Genomic DNA, 22,285 nt, shown 5'->3' with positions numbered 1-22,285 from the left:
TCCTTTTATAAATCTGCTTTTTGCAGTAGGTGATTTCTGTGAGGGAGTGCAGATGAACTTAAGCACGATGTGTTGCACTTCCACATCTCATTTAAAAAAATGAGGGCTCAGAGGGAATACTAGTGAGTGTGGCAGTATTTTCTAACGGGCAGCTCATGTTCGTGGGCTCTGAATTGCACTTCTGTATGCTGTCAGCATGTCTTGGAGTCTTTGTCTCTCTTGTCACGAAAGCACCAGGAGTCTGTATTTGTAATCATGCTGCACCTGTAAAACCTGACTCTCAAACCAGAGTTGACAGCTGTTCCATCTGGTTGTTGACCTCTGCTTGTTCACCTGAATATCTGCTGTGTTCCTCAAGAGCTGATGTAATCTGTCCAATAAACATAGGTTAGCCTGGGGCCTTAGCTTACACAGCTTGTGACTGAAACACATGCATTTGCTATGAGAACTATTTCACCTGTTAAGTTGTGACTGAGCTACAAGTGACAGGCAATACTACTTAGATGTTAAAATACTTCTGCTGTTGTTTGACAAGAGCCAGTGGTTTCCAGAGCCACGATTACCTCAAAGTAGCTCAGGCCAGCTGAAGGCACAGAGCAGGTCAGGCAGTACTATAGAAAAGGTACAAATTTTCTAGGAGACAGTGTCAAGTGGCGTGGCCTTTCTGGCCTGAGTGAGGTGACAGTATGTAGTTCGCTATATACAGATAGAGGAAGGTTCTTTATTGGTAGAGTGTATGTATATAAAATCCAGTGTGAAAGTGATCTGAGTTGCCTTTTCAAGAGGAACTCACCCCAACCTACAAGTTGTCCAGTACATACACATGCAAGAGTGGCGTTCCTCAGAGTCCCCAGTGGGCTATGGGTCAACCCTGTCTAGTCAGGGATTGCCAGAGTCCTAGTCTTGACCACTTGCCTACCTTGCAGACAAGCATCAAAAGAAACTCTCATTTTAACAATTTTCTGATGGACTTTTGTGTTCTCTTGATAGCTGCCATTAACCTAGCAAAGCTGAAGCTGTTTAGACATTACTATGTTATGGTAAGTAAAAAACCTTTATGCATACATAAAGAGCACTTAAAAGCCATTCAAGCCTTTTGATGGATTACTTGTTGGAAGCTACTGTAGGTGGTGGATGTGGTAGAGATGTTCCCAGTTCTGGGGCAAGTGCTGTGCTTTGGCATCTTAGTCAACTGGGTTACAATCCTCAAAGCAGCTTTATTTCTTTTTCTAGCTGTATCTTTCTGTCTATCTTTGAAGTGGTTCCAGCCATTTGTAATGGTTGATGTTTTCCTCTGGAGACAGCTTGAGCTGCCGGTTGAATTGATGGGCTTGAGCAATGTACTGTAAACTTGCTAAAAATTAAACTTGGGCCCAAGTGGTGCCTTGAGATGCATGTGTGCAGTTTCTGATTATGTCATTAGGAGCTGTGAGCATATCTCCCAGGAGAACGTAGGCTTCTTAATGATTTCCAACAGCCTCATTTCAGACTCTTATAAGTGGTAAGAGTCATAAATTACAATTGGATTCTTCAAGTTCTACAAAAGTGTAATACTTAGTGTTTCCTGCTGTAACTTAAACATGTTCGCAATAGCTGGAGTCATTTGGGTATTCAACAATCAGTAGAGCCCTCAGCCTGTATCTTCCATATATTTATTGAGGAGCATAATAAGGCTAGTCTGGCATGAGTTGTCTGGGAATTGCTTGAGCTATTTCTCTGGAAAAACAGGTTCTATAAGGGTGATGCTATTGCTCTCATCATGGTTTCTTCTTTTCCTTCCCAGATTGTGTGTTACATTTACTTCACACGGATCATTGCAATTCTCATAAAGATTGCTGTTCCATTCCAGTGGAAATGGCTATACCAGGTATTTGTCAGCAAAGGAAAATACATCCATTCCTTGATATGTTTTTTTCTTTTTGCTATTATTCTTTAGATGTAACTGCACTAAAAAAAAAATCCAGTGCAAATTGTTTGTCATGTTATAGTAGAACATCTCAAAGCACAGCGCTGCACCCTGTCTCCTCCTGATTTTTATCACTGATGTGACTGAAGTGGCAAGAGTATATTTTTAGTTTTACGTTTGTCCAGCAAGGCTGCTGGATTATACATGAGATGTCTAAAAGTAATTGCATTATTGATTTTTAGTCTTTCAATTTAAAAATGTCTGAAGGAAATTAATCAAGAACATAAAAAGAAGAAAAAAAAAAAAAAATCAGTCAGGTTTGCCCTGTGTAATTGAGGCCCCAGGGAGCCAGTGAAATAGGCTTTCACTCTTCCATCTACAAAGCTTTATTTATCTATCTATTTATTTATTTATTTATTTAGAGTGACTTTTAAACATTTGGTTTCTTAACATGTAATCCAAGTAACTGTGCAGGGAGTCTATGGAACACATGAACTGTTGAAAATACAAAACAATGTAGGGATGACTATTCCCCCCTTTAAAAGCCAAGTCTTGCCATAGTTATTTAAAAGCACTGGAGTGATGGCTAGAACTGTAACTGTATTTAAAGTGGCAGGGAAAGCTGAAAGAACAAAGGGTTTGACAGCCTTTAGCCTGGGATTAATGATAACAGGACGGTAATTGCTTTGTTATTTCTGCCATGGCAGAGGCCTCTTGGCCTTTAAATCTTGAACCTTATGAATGAGGATAAATGTTTCATGACCATGAAGGATTACAGGAGTGAACTTAAATCTTGTTTTTACTTGCAGCTGCTGGATGAAATGGCCACACTTGTATTCTTTGTACTCACTGGGTACAAGTTCCGTCCAGCATCAGACAACCCTTATCTACAACTCTCTCAAGACGATGAGGATGACTTGGAGATGGAAGCTGTGTAAGAACCCCTCCCCACCTTTTTTTTACCTCCTCTCTTGATTTGAGAAAAGTAATGTTCAAAAAGAGTTTACTTTCATCTCTCTAAATCCTTCTTTTGAGAAAGATTAGGATCTGCCCATATGTTTAAAGATGAGGTATCTATTTAGTGTGTATTCAACTAACAAAGAGATTTCTGATATGCATAGGAGCCTCTAGGTGGATATGGCAGTAATGTGGAATAAGATGGTAAAGCTTTTCATGGGGCAAAAAGGTGCCCTTGAAAATATAAAATAAAAAAGCTTCTGTGTTCAATCTGTGTTGCTGAACACTGAGCCTTACAGATTGTTAAAGCTTCATATTTAAAAAAAAAACAAAGAAAAACACCAAACCAATGACAAAAACTAACTGCTAATCTACAGACTATAAATAAGCATGGTGTCACGTCCTATCTACCTTGTCATTCAGCCTGTAGCTTTGAAGAAATTTATTTTAACACTCAGCTGAGGAGATGGATTTTTACCAATAGTCTTCCCTGTTCTATTCCTTGCTGCTAAACCATGAGGCGCCAATAGTACCTGAGTTAGTCTGGAGAAATTATAAAGTAGGGCTCAGCCTAAGTCCCTGTCATTCTCTTTGCAGTGGTTTTCTGAGGACTTAAAAAATGAGTGGTATTTCTGAAACTGTAATAGAAACTGCCCTAAGAAATTCAGCATGCTAAAAGCATTGAATAGAGCTATGATTGCCACAGAGTCTGTTGCCTTAACAGGAGCAGAGCTAACCTAATCTCTCTAGTAGTTACACGTTTCATGCACAATTGTATTTCACGTACAGGCTCAAAAGCCTGTTCCTAAGAATTTTTGCAGTTTGGCAAATCACTTCTACTTGATCTGGGGTGAAACAAAGCAACACTTACAATTTTTAAGTGCCAAAACATTAAAAAAAAAAAGTCAGAGTGTGTTTGCCCTCATCGTTAGCTCAGAAGGGAATGGATGTTATTGGGAAATTGCTACAAGGGGGTTTGAATCATAGAATCCACCTGAAATGTCATGCAAGTGGTTTAATTTCTTGTAAGTATCTCTAGTAACAAAGATCTTTCCAGATGCTTAGCTATTTTTGCTTTGGATCCATAAAATCTGTCATTGCACAAGTGGAATCCAACTAGTGGGTAGTGACCTTAAAATCACTGTCACATACAGGTGTTTAAATGGTTTATGTAAGTTTCAGTTTGGAAGCTGGTAAGTAAACATCCACATCAGGAAGGCATGGTCTGAACTGGAAGATGTGGTAGGATTTGTGTTTATACAGAAACAAGCTTTTTTCTTTTTTGCCTGTTAGAGTGAATTTCAACTTTGTTACATGCTTAATTTTACTTGAGCTTTTTTAGGACTAATAATATGGCACCTTTCATATTTAGCAATTTCAGTAAATTAGAGAAGCTTCTAAATTTGGGAGAATCTGCCAGAAATAAGCAGGAGAAAGTTTAATGAACTAATGAAGTGATTTATACCTCGCCATAATGAAATAGACATTACTAGAAACTTGAGGATCAGAGTTCCTTGTGGACCTTCTCCTAATAAGACATTTTGCTCTTTGCCTTGGGAGTTTTCATTGTTGTGCCTTGTGAGTTGTTCCCCTTAGGCCTGCTTGAATTTTTCTCATCTGATTCACCAGAAGTTTTGCTCTATTTGGGTGCTTGGTATGGTGTAATCTGTGTCTTGTTCTCCCTTCCCCAGCTGCATCAGGGAGGTGAAGTTTGCATGTATCTGTAAAGCTTGTGTATACACAATCTGTGACAGGTGAAGCACTGCAATGAAAGTGTATTGAATTTCTTGTTGACTTGGCCTTGCTGCTCCTATTTTTGCTTTTATAAATACTAAATGGTGTTTCTGTAGGGGAAAAATATCAAGGCTTATTTGAGCAAGTGACTTAAGTGCCTGACAGCATCCTGACTAACCATTGCATGAGTGTGTTTTGTCTCTTATGTGATAAATACCCAGTTGTCTTCAGAGACTGTGGCAGAAGTTAAAAGCCTGCAAACTTCAAACTTCATGGTGTTCTGCCATGTCTTATTGCCAGGTTTTATGGTGGTTTTCCTCTCCCAGAGGGTTTTTGTTAAAATCAGGCTCTTCAAAACATTTGCTGCAGAAGCAGTCAGTTTCTTTAGACTCAACTTTCCTATGAGCCAACACAGGAGATAGCCGTGAGGTTATCAAGCTTGTTTTCCAGGCTTGCTTGTCTTCCAACAAAAAATAGGACCTTTTAAGCATAGATCTTATGCCTGTTTTCATGCAGCACAAACTAGACAAAGCTCAGTCTGGCAGTAAATGTAAAAATTAAGGGTAGTGTGGAAATCTGCAAGCTTTCAAGAAAAATCCAAAGGCTAGGGTGTCTGTGATAGAAGCAACATAGGGCACAGATCCTCCCTCTGTAAGTTCTTGCAACTTTCAAAAATAAATTATAAGTCAAGAACAGCAAAGGGAACTTGTAGTCAGTCTTTTCAGCTAACACAGCTACGTCTTGGGAGAAAGCATCCACAAAAGTTACAGGACTTTCTCTTTGGTTATAACAAGCTCAAAAGAAGCTGTCCTGGTGGAGAGTATAAATAAACCTGAACTAAGGACCAGTCTGTTCTTTTTCAAGTAGGGTCAGTAGCCATTCATCATCAATAAAGTGGCTTTCTGTGTGTTCTGTGCTGGGCAGCCTCTTGAGCGCCCACTCTGTCAGTATGCGGGCTTGTTGCTGACAGTTTGTTAGATTACAGTACTCTGAAAAGGTGCAGCTACACTTGGCAGAAAGAGTTGTCAGGCTTCCAGTCCTAATGCTGTTTCTGGGGCATGAACACAAAAATATAAAGAGTACAATTAAATGAGGTGGGGGTGAGGAAGGGAAAAGGAAGCAGGTTTGGTTTTTTTTTACTGAGCTAGTAAAATAACTTACTACAAAAGTAAGTTTGCTTTAAATGTTAGGTACCAAAGCATGCCTTTTTTTTTTTTTTTTTCCCCATACAGATCTCGGTTGAGAAGATGTTCATACATGTATGTGGGGTTAAGATATTTCCACTGGAGGGGGAATTGCAGGAAAAGTTTTGTTCTCAGTTTGGTAAATCCATCTTGCTGAGTGCATGGACACTAGCTTTGTCTTTCCTTAACACCCAAAACAGCCTCAACATAGTGAACTGTTGTGGTAACACTGACCTACCTTTGTTTATGCCTTGGGATGTGGAGTTTCTCACTGTATCATGAGGCAATCTATTCTGTGCTGAGACTGGAAGTCCTGTTTGCCTGCTTTTCTCTGCTTTCTCTCAAGTTGCGCTTTGTGGCAGACTGATTCATGATGCTCTGTTAGAAGTGATTTTCTTCACCTAACATATTTCCCATGCAGAGATCGGCTTTTTTGCTCAATGGCTGATCAGTTTTCACACCAGTTTGCAAGAGCTTGTGAAGGCTGGCTGCTGGCAGTGTTGCAGTGTTTCTTTTTGGACAAAAAAACCCCAAAACAAAAAACCACACAAACTACCACCAAAACAGAAGAGACAGCTGGGATCTGCCACTGCAGGGCTGAAGATGCTTCTACATGTTTAGCCATTCCTTGATACCTTGGATACAATGCCAGGGGTGGGAAAGAAAACTGAAATTTCCACAGCACGTACTGCTGTGCAATGGAGTGTTCAGGGAACTCCTTTTGTGCCTCATTTGTGATAGGTATCCCTCCTGACAGCCACAAAAAATTCTCTCTGTAGAGGGGTGGTTTAGAGGGAAGGATTTGTTGCATTTTGACTGCTGCTAGTTTGTAGACTAGAAATGCAGCTCAGCAAACTGCAGGCAAGGAGCACTTACTTGCAGTATTGCAGTTCAGAACTGAAGTCCTGAGACTGCTCAGAGGACTAGAATGGGAATTGCAGCATCCTTGGTCTCAGTGCTGATAGCCTTATTTTACTGGGTACTAAAATGTGTTGACTGAACTGATTTTGAGAGGGTGAGGAATTGCCCATTGTAGACAAACAATTTGAGAAAATGGTGACCCAAGAGCTACACTACATACTTGTTGTGAGACAAGAACAGTGCTCATCAGATGGTCTTTACCTTTCACTATTGAGGAATCCACCCTGAAGTCTCCCAGTTCTTTGCTGTCATGGTGGGGGGTGGAAGGTAAATGGCTTCTCTGGTAACAAATAACATGACTTTACCTGGCTGTGTTTTCAGTATGTAGCTGTCTATACATTCATGGAGGAACAGGACAGGACAAAGTGGATTGTCCCCTCTTAGGCATAACCTCTTACCGCTTTTGTCATCATCTTGGTGTGCAGTGGGTTTGTAATTGTATTGGAGTGCAATGCTAAAATCTAGGCTGTGTGCCAGGTGAGATCTTACAATAGCTGTGAGTTGGGTGTTAGGGCTACTTTGGTGTCGTGTAAGTGTAAAACACCTATTTATATATGTCAGTATGTCTGTTGTTGCGTTGCTATGTTAGTTGCTCATTTTTTGATTTGTAGTCCATTGTAATCTTAGCTTCTCCCTGAAGTTTTAATACTTAACCCCTTATTCTGTAATTATGAAGTTTGATTTCTGAAGTATACACTTTGTAGCTGTCTCTGCATTGCCCCGTGTTTTTCAAATGAAATTTTTGATTTGTCAGAATCTTTCTGCATTCTTGTCCTGTTCTCAAATACGTAGCTGTTACTGTGTTCTGCAGATTTAATAAGCAATTCTCTATTCCATTACCCAGGCAATCACTGAAACTATTGAATAGAAGCGAACCCAGGACAGACCTCTCTGGAACCACACTTGGTGGTGTTTTATTTTTGACAGGAAACAATGAAGTACATCTCAAAGTGTGCTTTTCCAACTAGTTATGCATCTGCTTTAGTTGTCTGGCTCATGTTTCCCCAGATTTTTTTTCTTGTGTGACTGGGGAAAACCTTTGTCAAGAGAAAGGACTTACGAGATCTACATGTTCTTTGTACTGATGAGCTTGATGTGATCTTTTCAAGGCAAATGTTTACTGTTTACTAATTTCATCTTTCTCCTTTAAGCAATCTGCTTACTCTTCTCCTTTTTTTTTTTTAATTTTTATTTCAATAGGGAATAAAGCTGCTACTTGATCTGTACTCTCCTGACCCTTTCCCTATTCCCTTAAACACAAGCTCATCTAGGCCCACTCTAAAGTGTCTGAACCACTGAGGATCCCAGTACTGCGACTGCTAGTGAGTCACTGAACACATCAGTTTGAGTAAATTATTTTTACAGTACATGAACAGAAGCTGATACCTAACATGGAACTAAGGACGTTATCAGAAGAGTGTATCTGAAGATTACTTCTCTAGGGTGATACTGTGAAAATGTTGTTAGCTAGTCTGATCAAATAAAGTATTCTTACATGGTAAATGACAGGTGAAAGCACACAAAGACTGACAGCAGCATCTTTGAATAGGACAGGTTTATGTATGTTTCCAGTCATCCCTTGTGAATGCACTGAGCTATTGATGTTCTTGCTTTCAGCATCCCAGATAACCTTTGTAGCACATGTGTGGGGAAAAAATACCTGTATGGAATGAGAATCACATCATGCAAAAGAATAAAGCAAATGTCTTGTGCATGCAAATAGCCTGTTATGTATAGCAACAGAAAAAGCTACTGGGCTGCAGAGCTCATTGGATAGCTAAGTTGGCTCTGAGGGGAGTGGTGCTGTTCTGGCTGGATAAAGTTCAGTGTGCTTGATGTTTGAACAGGATTATGAGGCTTTGTCATGGCAATCTGACCGTTGAACTACAAATCCAGAATTGGATGGTATAATAAAGGATGACCACTCTTCTGTTTTTTTGCTGTTGATTAATTTTGCTATTAACAGGAGTTGGTGTGCATTAAGCTAATAAGGTTCATTTGGAGCACTGTCCACTATGTGTGCATTTGTATATGTTGTACCCATAAAAAACATTGCAAATGCAGAAGAAAGTCTTCAATGCACAGAATTAAGGGTGTTCAGGTGTGTAGCAAAAATTTTTTTAAAAGCAAGCTGCTCAAACTTAAGCAAATGAACACCTGGTTTAACTGTTTAACCACCCCTGCTATCTTTTCTCAAGTATGAGCAAATATTACTTGCTGGTTTAGTTTAACAATAGATGGGAAGGGCCTTGAGGCTCTCCAGGACAGTGGCCTTGCTCCCAGCACTCATCAGTGTTGCATACAAGATGATAGCTGGCCCGCAAAATGGTAGTAATAGGAGAGATTGAACATTGAGACTATTAGGCCTTGGTAAACACCTGAGAAGTGTTACTTGATATGCACAGGAAGACAAGCATGGGCTATTGGTGAAATGGATGGTACAGTTCATGTTCTGTTCTGATGTTTCTTCCTTTTCTTCCAGGGTGACAACTTCTGGAATAATGGAGGGCATGAAGAAGGTCAAGAAAGTGGTGAATGGTTCAGCAGAGCCACAGGGTGAATGGGAAAGCACAGCATGATGGACTGGACTAAGGCAGCACTTTCAGAGACACTTTTTTAATTTATTAATATTACTCTCAGTGGAAAGGGAGCAACTAGCACTTCCCAACATTGAAACTGCAGAGTGGGGTGTGTCTAGGGAGAGCAAAGCAGTGCAGAAATATACCTGTTCCTCTGATCATAGGAAATGGGATTTTGTGGTACCTGCAAGGAGTGTAAAGCTTTCCTAGGGATTTTTGGGTAGCTTATGCTTTTTTTTTCTCCTTTCTGGAGTGGCTAGGTATTTTGAATTGTTTGCAGTTGCGTTCTTCAGAACGTGAAGAATACTGATGTGAAGAGACACCTTTAGTGTGTATGTAAGGTATGTATTTTATATAATGCACATATATATATATACACACACACGCTCGCTATGTAACACGTATACTGGGAATTGCAAAGCATGTCAGAAGGTGGGAAAAGAAGACAAGAGAAGTAAATACTTTTTTTTCTTTTTATAAACTCTCCTTTTGCTGCAAAACAAATGAGTAGAAAAACTGCAGTTATTTGAGAGACTGAATAGGGTATGGTATCAGATGACTTCTGCAACTACTCATGTCAGTGGGAAAGTTGGTAAGTATCTTCTTGTCTTATCCATGCAGGTATCCATTTGAATGTGTCAGGTTTTTAAATGTATTGCTATACAGGAAGCAAGTGACTGTTCTTTGTTAAAAGCAGTAGCCTGTAATGCAATAAGCAGTTGTGTAAATTCTCCGCTGTTTATGGAGTTGTTCTTGATTCACACCCATCTGACGAGAAGTACACAAGAGGTGTAAGACTGATGCTTGCTTTTTAGGGGTCTGCCATTAAACATTTAATTTCAAGCTGTGACCCAGAGCACTTTGATCTGCTTTATAAAATATTTTTGAGGTATTTTGAAAGACACTCCTTTCTGGCACAGTATAAACAGTACCAGAATCTCCAGTGGAAATCTGTTTCACAAATGTACTGCAGCATAAATCTCTCATTCACTGTTATCCTGAATTATTTAGCCTCTCTGGATGGCTACTTGTACATCTCTGGCTAAGTATGATTAGTGATACTGTAGTTTGATGTGAGCTGAACTGGTCAAAATGGTACTGCTGCCAAAACTAGGCAGCTGCAGCTCCCAGTCTTCAATGGCTTTTGTCAGGAAAGGGGAATATTATGACCAGAACCTCAGTGCAGGGGAATAGGGAAGTCTTGACTATTAGCTGCAAATTTGCAGTGGAGTCTTCAGAAACAAGTTACGAATGCCATGTGTGTTTTATCTGTTGTACTCTAGTATTGTTAATAAGGCAAGCTGGTGCCCATAGCTGTAGTAGTAAGGCATAGCACGTGATTGTAAATTTGGAGGGAGATGGAAGTGGCTTACTGATGTAATGAGGATAAGCTTTAAGAAAAATAAATTAAGTATAACTCACTGACCCACAGAAGCCTTAGTATTCATGTAGAGACATTGACGTATGGTGCTGTTGAGGAAAGTGCTTCTGTCAGGGTCACAAGGAGAGGCATCATAGTGCTTTGGATGTGCCAGCATCTCCTACAAACTCATCTAGGAATTGCTTTTTGACTGAAGGGACTACATCTCTGGGGCATAACTTGAGGTTTAGAAGGAGGATTTTCCTTGGAACCTTGAACCACTTCTTTGTTGGTCTTGAACAGGGATTGTAGAGCTCCTAAATGAGCGGTCTGTACCAAGACTTGCTGTTTGAAGAGCAGCATTGTCTTCTGTTTACTCCTCTTTTCCTAGGTGTTGGTTCTTAGTCTCAGGTTTCTTTTTTTGTATGCGCTTTTTTTGCTGAAGTTGTGTATGGTGTCCCTGGCTCACTAGTCAAAGGCCAGAAAATGGATGAATTCTTCTTGTCTTGAAAAGCCACAGCAGTACTCTGTTTTTAGAAGAGCTTTTTCCACATTCAGGCCTGAGCTACAGCAGCTGTCTAAGTGCCAGCTGAAGCTGGTTGTACAATGCAGGATGCTCACCAGCGGTACAGCAGCAACTAGTCAGACCTAAGCATTAGTAAAGAAAATGTATGTGGATGTGCAGGTCAAACACAGTGATAGAAGATTCTTATTGCAGCCATTTACAAAGTGAATTGCTGCTTTTTCTGGTGGAATTCCTCTGAGCAAGTCAGAAAAATTTGTCTTGCAGGGTTGTATGATGGATTGGATGGTGGTTGGGATGCTGGAGGATGCAGAGGATGGCTGCAGTTGTGCTCTCACGGCACAAAGTGTGCTGCACCGCAAAGCATCAAAGGGAGGGCTACTCCCTCCCCCTTCCTCCCAAGGCCAACCTACAACTGCATGACTGGGGAGTGCATGACTCTCTTGCTAGTGAAATGCAGCACCTTAGAGCTCACCAGGCGGGATAATCACAGTGCTTGCCTTTCAAATGTTGATAACTGCCTGTCTGGTAGGAAGCTCTTTCACAAGGAGGGAAAATAAGAGTTGCTTGTGGCTTACAGATAGTTTTAGGATACAGCCTTATTTTCTTCTCTCTGCCTTGTACTGCAGTGAGCAACTAAAACTCACCCTGTCAGTACACAGCGGTATAATGACAGGGGTCCTGGAGGTCTGACACAATTCAGAATAAATGGTTTTGAACACATTCACATATATTGCTGCAGTGGAGTTCTTGGCATCCTCCGCAGACAAAAATGAGATTGGTTCAGCCTTCAGTTGTAATGTAGGTTATAATAAATCCCTGCTGCTGATAACATGCAAATACCACTGATGCACTCCTTCCTGCTGTAACTGTTCAGCAAGCTGTCTTCCAGAGGAAACCTCCTTGCAGTGCAACTGCCAGCTTCTTGCATTCTTCAGGCTTGAAAATGTTTTCCTTGATGGTTTATTAAGAGATGTACTGAAAGCGAGACATAATGGGGTCATCTGGAACATTGCTGCTGCTTGCCCAAAACTAACAGTTTGAGCTCAAGAAGCCACATGCTGTTCTATTAAGATGCTCTTTCATGTTGTAATCTTAACTCAGCATGTCGTGATCTGTGCAGTGCATTGTTCAGTGTTTCTCTCCAGCTGAGAGCCCTGTTCCTGGATTTCCATGCTGGCATACTCTGGGATCATGTTGTAAAAATTTGCTGCATTGCAGTACTTTGTCTTGGAGCTAGTAATGTGGAAGATGTATTTTTTCTAAGCTAATAGACTCTCTAGCACAAGTATGCATTCACCATGTATCTTTTAAGCACCGTAACATTCCTTCTGGACATGAAAGGGGATGTCCTAATTACTCTAGTGTGTGTGCACACTACGTTTGGTGAAAGTCTAATGGAAGATTTTTAGTGTGTTAAAGTCTTGTTTTCCTTACAGTATGCTCCCCTTGGAGAAGAGAAATGCAGTCTGGCCAATGACAATTAAATTGACAAGAAAGGGGGTTTTCTTGTATGTTTGAAAATCACTCAGCTGCATTTGAAGCAAGTACTGGGTATTGGTATGTTCTGTTGAGCTCTGAAAACTGAAGTTGCTTAGGTTTGTGTTTTGTTTGTGTTTTTTTTTTTTAAATGGATAGTACAGGTATTGAAGGGAAGGAAATACTTCATTCTTCGTACAGGTATTGAAGGGAAGGAAATACTTCATTCTTCGTACAGGTATTGAAGGGAAGGAAATACTTCATTCTTCGTACAGGTATTGAAGGGAAGGAAATACTTCATTCTTCGTACAGGTATTGAAGGGAAGGAAATACTTCATTCTTCGTACAGGTATTGAAGGGAAGGAAATACTTCATTCTTCAGTCTACCTGGTTTGTCTCCATCAGTTTGACCTGTAATGGTAGCTGGCAGACCACTGTTACTTTAAAGGAAATGTGTTTTATTGATTCTGTGTTATGACCTCAACTTTAATCATAAAGTGTTTCCCCATTTTTCACCTTAATAAAAAGAGCATGGAGCTGTGGTCTGCAGTAGATGGAAGGTACAGTGATATTTGAAATGTAATGGGACTTACACTGTCTAAAACCTGTGACCTTGTGTGTAAATTCAGTAATCTGAATGTTTCATGAAAACTGAAGGGGTGCTGCCCAGAGGCACTTGACCAATGTTTCTTTGTGTTCCCTGGGGTTGACTTGCTGGAAAACTGTTCTAAATCGGACTAATCTGGCTTTTCTTGTAGTTGCTGGATATGATGCTGTTGTAGGCTTGGTAATCGCTTCTAGTTAGCAGTATTGGGAAGCTGTGGGTTTTTTCTCCTTTATGGTTTCTCACTTGGATAGAGCAACGATACTGTAAGAACTGTGTGAGATACATACTTGTGAGGGGCTGGAACAGGATTGAAGGGAAATATTGAGGTACTCGCTCACATGTAAAGTGGTGGTACTGGAGGAACGTGGCTGGGAAGAGAGTCACTCCTTGTAGGTTGACTGGCTCAAGAGCCCGTTTATGTTTTGACTGCAGCAATTGTGTAGAAAGGACAACTCTTAATAAATAAATCCCACAGGGAAATAACTCTGTTCTGCTCTCTGTGTAATGAAGTAGAGCCTGACATCCACATTATCAGAAGCACTTTGTCTTGTAGCTAGGATACTGGAGTACTAGGCTGGTGTGTGTTCTGTCAAAACAGAGTATGGGTCTAAATAGCTTCCCTTTCCCTTTAGTAACTATTAATAATTAATTCTAGATCCTCTCGTGTCACTAAGCAGCTTTAGGCCACCTTGTACAATGTAGCTTTGAATTCATTTAGTAAATGACCTCCAAAAGAACTCAGATTTCCCTGTGTATAGCAAGGTGTCCAGTTCCAGGAGGTCTGGTGACCTGTAAATATCCTGTTCCTCAGTTCGTGTTCAGATGAACAAATGGATTTTTGAGTATTTTTTTAACTTTTTTAATAAAGAAGAACAGACGGTATTTGAAGAGGAGCAAGGTGGATACAAATCAGGATGGTCTGTGTAACTTGGTTTCCCTGCTGTGGTGCAAACATGTGAAATTAAACTTCTTTCTGGTTAATCTTTATGCATCTCATTTTCCATTTCTGAAGTGCCAGCAACTAAACTGATCCATTGATTCAAAAGTCCACATTTTCCCGTGCCCAACTTCCATTTGCAGCCATTAACAACTGCATCACAAAAGATCTTGTGTGGAAGAAACTTCTCTAGAGGAAAAGCTTTCCTGTAAGTCGCCCACGGTAGGATTCATTGAGGTGTGTTTTCTTGAGCTGAAAGATATCTGGGTACTACAGCTGTGCGTCTATGTGCCCAGTTCCTCCTTCAGCTTTGTAAGCTGAATTTAGGCAATATTTTGTGGACTGTGTTTCTCATGGCCTTGCAGTCTTGGGCATGCAGGAAGGCAGGCACATCCAGGACTTGTTGCTGCTAGCCAGCATTGTGGTCGCCTCGTTCCACAGGGCTTGGTGTCAGCTTGCCGTTCAAGGGAGGGCAAGGAGCTGGTGCTTTGAACCTTGGTGACCAGATACAATTTAAGGGTAGCAACCTGTATTTTAAGATCCTTTGTGGATCTGGCCATACTATCTCAAAAGGGCAAGTCCATGATCTGTTTTTAGGCTAGACTGAGGGTGATTGGGGACTTCTGTAGTTCTTCCTGCTGTAGTAGTTCTCTTCCTGAGATGTCAGGATCAAACTATGCATTTTAGTTCTGCAGACTGGTTGGGTTGGCAGGGATGAGGAGGGCTAAGTATTTCTGTCAAGTGCTCTTCTTGATAATCCCCCGCACCTCAAAAGCATATGTCCTTCACCACAAAATGTAACTCTTCAAGATGTTTCTTACAGTTTAGCCTGTAGTTCTCGTCGTCCTACAGAGGGGTAGTGCCAAAAATAGCCTGTGTTCTTTACCCTGCAAATCTCAGGCAGCCAGTTCTGCATTGCCTCAAGCCTTTGGGTGGGTGATGTTTTACCAGGGAACTAAACTATTAAAAGTAGCTGGGTTTGGGGCTTACTAATACCCCATTGTAGGATAAAACAAACTTAATGTGATGAAGGTGACAGCTGGTTGTTGCACTGGAGTAGCCTTTGTCTATTTCATGCAGGTAGCTCTTGGATGTTAGGTTTCTCCAAAGGAACCATCCTCTGCATTTTCTCTTTCTTATGTATTTGGCCTTTTAAAACATTCCCCCTTAAAGTGATAGCAGCTAAACTCATCCCTCCTTTAACTGCAATGTCCAGTGGAGTTAGCTACACTGGGCCAAAAAATTGCTTAGCTGTAATGAAGATTAAATGCTAGAGATGGGGTGTGTAAAGTGGGACTAAATTGTGGGATGCTTGAGATTGAGACCAAGTGTAGGTTATGGGGGGGTGTGGAAGCTTGATTTCAGACTACTTTCTCCAAGGAGAGAGAAAAAGAAAAAGCCCGTAATTCATAGAATGGGTTGGATTGGAAGGGACCTTAAAGATCACCTAGTTCCAACCCCCCTGCTATGGGCAGGGACACCTTCCACTAGACCAGGTTGCTCCGAGCCCTGTCCAACCTGGCCTTGGACATTTCCAGGGATGGGGCATCCACAGCTTCTCTAGGCAACCTGGTCCAGTGCCTCACCTCGCTCATAGTGAAAATTGTCTTCCTTACATCTAATCTAAATCTGCCATCTTTCAGTTCAAAGCCATTCCCTCTTGTCCTATCACTACATGCCCTTGTAAAAAGCCCCTCTCCAGCTTTCTTGTTGGCCCCTTTAGGTACTGGAAGGCTGCTCTGAGGTCTCCTTGGAGCCCCCTCTTCTCCAGGCTGAAGAACCCCCAACTCTCTCAGACTGTTTTCACAGGAGAGGTGCTCCAGCCCTCTGATCATCTTTGTGGTAACAGAGCTCCTAGTGTTTAAGGTCTATTGTATGTGAAGATTGTCTGGTAGATACATAGTGGGGAGAATAAAACCAGAGGCCAAACCAAGCTTCTCTCAATGTGCTGTGTTTGGATGTAGGTTTGTAGGTGTCTTTCTATCCAGGGGAGGTAGATTGTTCTACCTGCTTTAAGGATTTTCTTCTAGCATTTTGAATTCTGACTTAGTCAATTGCTGTTCCTTATTGTAGTCCAAGCTGCCTGCTGTCAATGCTTTTGCTCTAGTGAGATTATCTTCATGACTGCAAAGAGCTGCCTTCTCTTTAAATCTTGCTTTTACCTTTCTTTGCCTTCTGTCTTGACAGACTCTAATGAGCAGGAGCATGTTGTAGTGCCCTCTATAGTAAATGGTCAATAAAAGCCAATTGCTTTGTTCAGAAGAGATGATAACGCAGCTTGTATTGGCGCAGCTGATCCTGATACTGGAGTCCTCAGTTAAGACACACAAAAGCCTTTGTCTCTTAAGTAGTAACAAATGTATATCATCCCTTTGTTTTCTTCCCTCTTATCCATGGAAAATAATGTAACTTGGGGTGACACTGCTTTTTTTGTGACTCTTCTCACCTGTGGGATGGCTGAGCCATAATAGATGAGATGGCTCTTGTATTGCTGGAAAAAACACAGGCATGCGTGGTGAGGCTGTTACAGGTGTGGTGGGTGGCATAAGTGAGGATCAGAATGGAGGGAATGTCTTGAAATTTGTTTTAGTGCTGTCTTGGGATGATTGTGCTGAGCTTGGCAAAGAGGCTTCCAGCATCCTCGATGAGAGAGGCAGTTACCACAGGTCTCCTGTGGCAAGGGTAAGTGTATTAATAAGGCGTTTGGTTTTTTTGTCCCCGAGGACACTGTTCTGGGGTGCTGATCTGCTATACTGTCTTGAGTCCTGAGTCACTTTTGTAGGGTGGCACGATATCCCATTGGCTGCATATCTCCCTAAGAACGTGTATGCACCTGCCACTTGCTGAGGGGTGTGTGGAAGAGCAATTGTCAGTGCCTCAGCTGCCTCTTCCCCTGAGCTGCTTGGGATGCTTTGTTCTGCGGGAGCTCTGTGAAGCTGGCAGGCATTCCATGCTCAGCGTGGCTGTGAAGGTACCGATCTGCATCTCCTGGGTGAAGCCAGACTTATTTGCTTTGGGATGGATCTCATACCAGGAGGTGGTAGCCCAGTTGGAGGGACTACAAAGAAGAGCTGCAGTGACTGAAACAAGAGAATTGGGCAATGACAGAAGATTATGACAACTAAAGCTGTAATCTTGACTAAGTGATGCTTAAAGAGTGGCAAGAAGATGTAGCATGTTACAAAATGGCTGCTTGGGGATGAAACCACAGAAATGAGTGGAAATTAATTAGTGTGGCTCAAGGCCTGAGCTGTGGTGAGGTGAGATGTAATAGAGGAAAACAAGATGTTGGGAGAAACCTTTTGCCAATGAGACTGGCTTGGCTGCGAACAATCTCCCTGGAGAACTGGAGGTGGTTCTGTGTTGTTTTAGACAATCAACACTAGACTGGACAAATCACTGCTGAATATACTGTAGGGAACAACCCTTTATTGGCTGTGAGTTGGACTAAACACCTGACTCGGTCTTTTTCTATTTGCTTATCTCTGTGTGCAGTATATTGCATGCACAATTTCTGGTTTGGGGGTTCACTTCTCTTTTACTATTAAACCTTGTAGATGCCTTAAGTGAGCTTGGCCACTCCATAGCAGGAACATAAAAGTACTATGTTAAAATGAAGCTGGAGTGTGTGCACCCTAATCTGTATTCCTAATAAGTCAGGGTTTTAACTGCTGCTGCAAAAACTGAGCTGAAATATCTGCTGGGATTTACCAGGCACACAATGCCTGTGTGTAGCCATGAATCAGAGCAGCCTTGTGGGAGGCAATAGCTCAACCTGTTATGCTAACAAGATTTTAAGAGTAGGTACAGGTTGATTTTGTATGTTTGAATGGGTTTTCATTTTGTTTGTGGTGGGTTATTTGTGGGTGTTTTGATTTTGGTTTTTTTCAATTTAACAGTCTCCAGGGTGAGGCTTGGGTGGAGAGATGGACAGACATCATTGCTGCAGTTCAGTTTGCTCACCATGCTCAAGAGGCTTGTGTCTTGTCTTAGAACCAGACCAGGTCAGCAGTGACCAGCCCTGGCTGATGCTGCTCCTCGGGCTGCTCCACAGCAGCACCTGGGAGCAGAAAAAGAAGGTGGTTTCCAGTTGCCAGTTGTGATTTGTGCTGTGCCACAAGGGAAGATCGCAACACCTCCTCCTGCTTGTTTTTGTCTCAGCCAACTGCTGGCTACACATGGCAGGCAACTGGGAGAACAGCTGATGAGTTTACCACAGCCACCCTTTCCACGTTCATGCATTAGCTAACAGGCACAGCCCCAAGGCTGTAAAGGGCATACAGTCTTTAAAAAAAAAATATACCAGAATTTAACAGAGGAATTAATAGCATAGCAAATTTTAATGCTCAGCACATTGTCTGCATGTCAGTCTTGAAAGACAGCTGTACGTGCAGCCTGGGCACAGTTGTGCTCATTTCCAGGCCTTCCTCTGTATTTGGCCATCATGTCAACATCTGCAATTCTGTTTCCTGGGGAAGGAGCCTGTGTGGCACCATTCCTGCTGCTACCTACCAAAAAACCTGGTAGGGTTTTTTCTGTTGCGTTACCTCTAAAGCCATTGTATGTATTGGCACTAAAATGCTGTGCTATCTGGAATGAATTTATAATGGTGATAGCCAGTAGGTCTGCTAGAGGTAGAGTCTCACCGTATTTTGGTTTATAAATCTAGATTTCCGAGAGTTTTCTTATTTAGTCATATATAGCTCAGCTATCAAAACAGTTACAATGATAACTGCCAACACCTGTTGTGCTTGCTGTGGCCACCAGTGAGACCAGGGGTGAGGCAAGAGCAGCACTGCTCACATCTTGTCAGGCTTAAAAGAGCTTCAGGAATGCACTGGTTAATGAGCTTGAAGCTATGGAGTCCCATTTAAAGCTGCCCACAGTCTTGAAGTCATACACTTATGTAAAATCGTTGTAATCTGAGATCCGTGTGATGCCTGGGAAGCTGTGGCACTGTTGAGGATGTCTCCAGGACTAGCTGCTGCATTCCTGCAGCATTCCTTCCTTCTGCAATCCCAATTTCTTAGTTGTTTAGGATCCTTAAGCATGCAAACCTCGGAGAGGAAGGCCCGCTGCAGGAATGCACCAGGATGTTGAACTTACTCTACTGGCTTTTTTTTTCCAAATCTCCTTGAAAAGCAGCTGGTTTGATGGCACTTAGTGCCAGCAGTGACCTGGCTTGTCTGGTGGAGCAGCCAGAACTGATGCCAATAATTTCTTTTGGTGCTTTTTCAGAGTCAGGTCACTTAAGCATTAACCTTAAAATAGTAACTATTTTTGTAGTTGATATAATTAATCTTGTACGTGTATGTACTTTCCCCATCCTAGGCTTTGAGGCTTCACCACTCCCCTGCTGACTGACTTCCTGCTTTGGCACATAAAAGCTCTTAGCAAAACTTGGCTTTTTCATTAAAAAGCACAAAGTACAGGCTATGTGAGCTCTGCTCCGTGGGTTCACTGCCAGGCTGTTTGCCTTTGCTGCTGCTGTCTCCAGTAACAGATTCCTCATTCACATGGTTGGTTGGTTTTGGAGCACCTTCTCGATGAGCTTTTGGGTGGGTGGATGCAGAACAGGGATGTTCACAAGCTGACAGCTCTGGGGGTGACACTGACCACAAAGACGCCAGTAACAGACAGACGGGTGTTGGTGAAGCCTGGAGCATGAGTGGACCCTGTGTGGAGCCTCATCCAGCCCTGGGAAGTGGAGAAGAGAGTCGGGGGCTGAGCTGAGCAGGGTTGCAGATCTGCCACCTAGCTCAGCCCAGCCCCTGCCTCTCTCTGCCTTCCCAGTGCAGTTGCTGTGTCAGTGCACAGCCAAGAGTGCACATGTGGGATGCTGCTTACTACCCCATGCCCCCTTTCCAGCCCCACTCGTGGCCTGGCTCCAGCCATGCCCGAGGTAGGAGTCCAGAGAATGCTGTGCTTGGGCAGTGTTATACCACTGATTTTTTCAAATCTGAGCACATCAGGAAGGGGGAAAGAAAAGACCTTTGTACAATAATGCACAGAGAATGAGTACACTAGAGCTGGGGGACTGAACATTGCCACTTGCATGCGGTGCTATTCCCATGAGGCGACTGTAATCTTAACAAATCAAGAAGGATGCATTGGGGAAAACCTCCATGATGGTGTCTGAGCTGCGTGCTTTTAATAAGCATGCATGGTGAGCCCATGTGGAACAAAAGGCTGCATGGCTAAGCCTGTCAGTCTTGCTGTGTTCTAGGGAAAAAGGACGCAGTGGTTTTATTAAGCACTTTTAAGTGAATATCTGAGGAAGCAAAAGCTTTCTGCAGCACAGACACGGCCACGCAGCTCCCAGCTTTTGCAGTCAGAGCATGAAGCATCCTTGGATCCCATCTCAAGCGTCAGTGGTGGCACAGCAGGAGAGGTAGTGGCTTCTCCATAAGCAAGACCCTGCTCTGACTGCGACAGGGACAGCAAATATTGCCCAGGGAATAATCATTTCTATGGCAGCATGTTGCAGTATGGTGAACAAACAGCGGATGCACCATGAGCAGCATATGTGGCTGCTTAATAAAAAAGCCAGCGCAGGCTGGCTGCAAGCTTGTGCTGCAGTTGCTGACGGTGGGGAGGTGTGAGCACTGCTTGGGCTGCTGAGGTCTGCCTTGGCCGAGAGATGCAAAAGGACCTGCAAAGCAAAATTGCTGTCAGGGGCTGGCCAAGCACTGGATTTTCCTCTCTGAGCAACCAGCCAAGCTCCTTCCCTGGTACACTGACTGCGTTCAGCTGGACAGGATTGTTTTGTACCCCAGTCACTGTTCAGATGTCAATTTTGCTGGCCCCAAGAGTCTTTCCAGACTGGGGCTGTGTTCCTTGGGCTGCAGAAATGTCACTGCATCTCAGAAAACGCCACTGTTGGTGTTATTTAAGCAATAATAGGATTAAAGCTAATAATTAGGAAGAGAAAGTGACTGGCTTGCACCATTTCTGACTATTTTTCTCCTCTCATCTGGGTGATCTGAGCTCTCTCTTCAGCATTCCCTGCGGTGGAGGCAGGGTAGAGTTTTAAATAAAATTAAATGCCTTTACCATCGGTTTTGCATCAGCAGAGCTTATGCTAAAGCGGCTGTGCTGCAGGGGGAGGGTTTGGAGCTGGCCTGATCTCCTCAGCTGGGTGCAGGACAGGTTGTGCTCTGCACACAGCAGGACACCCCTGCTGCAACGTGGTTACAGCCCAGTGACCGCAGATGAAGGGAAATACTGCAAAAATTGGTGTATTGCTGATGGGCAGCAAAGGAAGGGGCTGCATGGGGCATTTTGCAGCAGATTTGTGGACTGAACTGAAATCTGCTGAGACCTATGCCAGAGTCACAGAAGGGCCTTTGTCCCTAAAAGCAGTGCAAACATTGGTAGTGGCTGGAAGAGATGCTGGAGGGTAGACACGAGCCTTGAGCCTTGCAGCTCTGCGCTGCAAATCCCCCATCTCTCAGTGCTGTTGCTCCTGGTGGTCCCCCCAGGGTGTGCCGCTGCTGGGTGCCTGAGCTGGGACACAATGATGGTGGTTTTATACTATTCTGCCTTAATGAGCTCGTTTCTGGAAGGCTGGGTAGTGGAGGAATATGCGTTTTAGAAACATCTGCCTGGGGAACATATCCCTAGAGAAGTGAGTCAGGCAACCCTTTGCTGGTAAAAAAAAAAAAACCAACAAAAAACCCCCACACAACCCCCACCCCCCAAAAAAAAACCCAACAAGGTGCAGAGAACAGCATTGTATCAGCTGTGCTCTTTTGCTTCGCAAGTAGCCAGTGTGCGTGCTTGTGTTGGGTGCTTTGCAGCCCGTTTCACTGTATGCAAGCCCAGTTTTTTTCCCTGCTTGGCTGCTGCCACGGAAGTCCAGGCGTGCCTGGGCAGCTCCAGCCGGCCTCTGTTGCAACATAAGCAGGAAGAAAACTATCATGCACATCAGTACAGCTAATGAATGTGTGCACACATATCTAGAGAGCTTTTATAGAGGCATAAAGCCCTGCACGGTGTTGAGGTGGAAAAGAGCCAAGTGCCGCCGATTTTAGCACTTGCATGATTTCCTGGCTGTGCCGCAAACCTGCTGTAGGTTGAATCCGTGGGTTTTTGAAGG

At 42.8% G+C, this 22,285-nt stretch overlaps 1 protein-coding gene across 2 annotated transcripts in view; it reads left to right on the top strand.

The window, feature by feature from the left end:
* GPR107 (G protein-coupled receptor 107) overlaps window positions 1–11,332 on the top strand; it is a 36,740-nt gene extending 25,408 nt beyond the window's left edge. For both annotated transcript variants that reach the window (XM_055796751.1, XM_055796746.1), the window contains 4 exons: window positions 991–1,040; window positions 1,784–1,867; window positions 2,716–2,840; window positions 9,185–11,332. In XM_055796751.1, the coding sequence (XP_055652726.1) occupies window positions 991–1,040; window positions 1,784–1,867; window positions 2,716–2,840; window positions 9,185–9,281 (356 nt within the window). In that variant the 3' untranslated portion in view covers window positions 9,282–11,332. The remainder of the gene's footprint in view (window positions 1–990; window positions 1,041–1,783; window positions 1,868–2,715; window positions 2,841–9,184) is intronic.
* The last annotated feature ends 10,953 nt before the right edge of the window (window positions 11,333–22,285 follow it).

Source organism: Falco peregrinus, chromosome 1, assembly GCF_023634155.1.
Source record: "Falco peregrinus isolate bFalPer1 chromosome 1, bFalPer1.pri, whole genome shotgun sequence".
Classification (NCBI taxonomy): Eukaryota; Metazoa; Chordata; class Aves; order Falconiformes; family Falconidae; genus Falco; species Falco peregrinus.
This window is presented reverse-complemented; position numbering and strand designations above follow the sequence as displayed.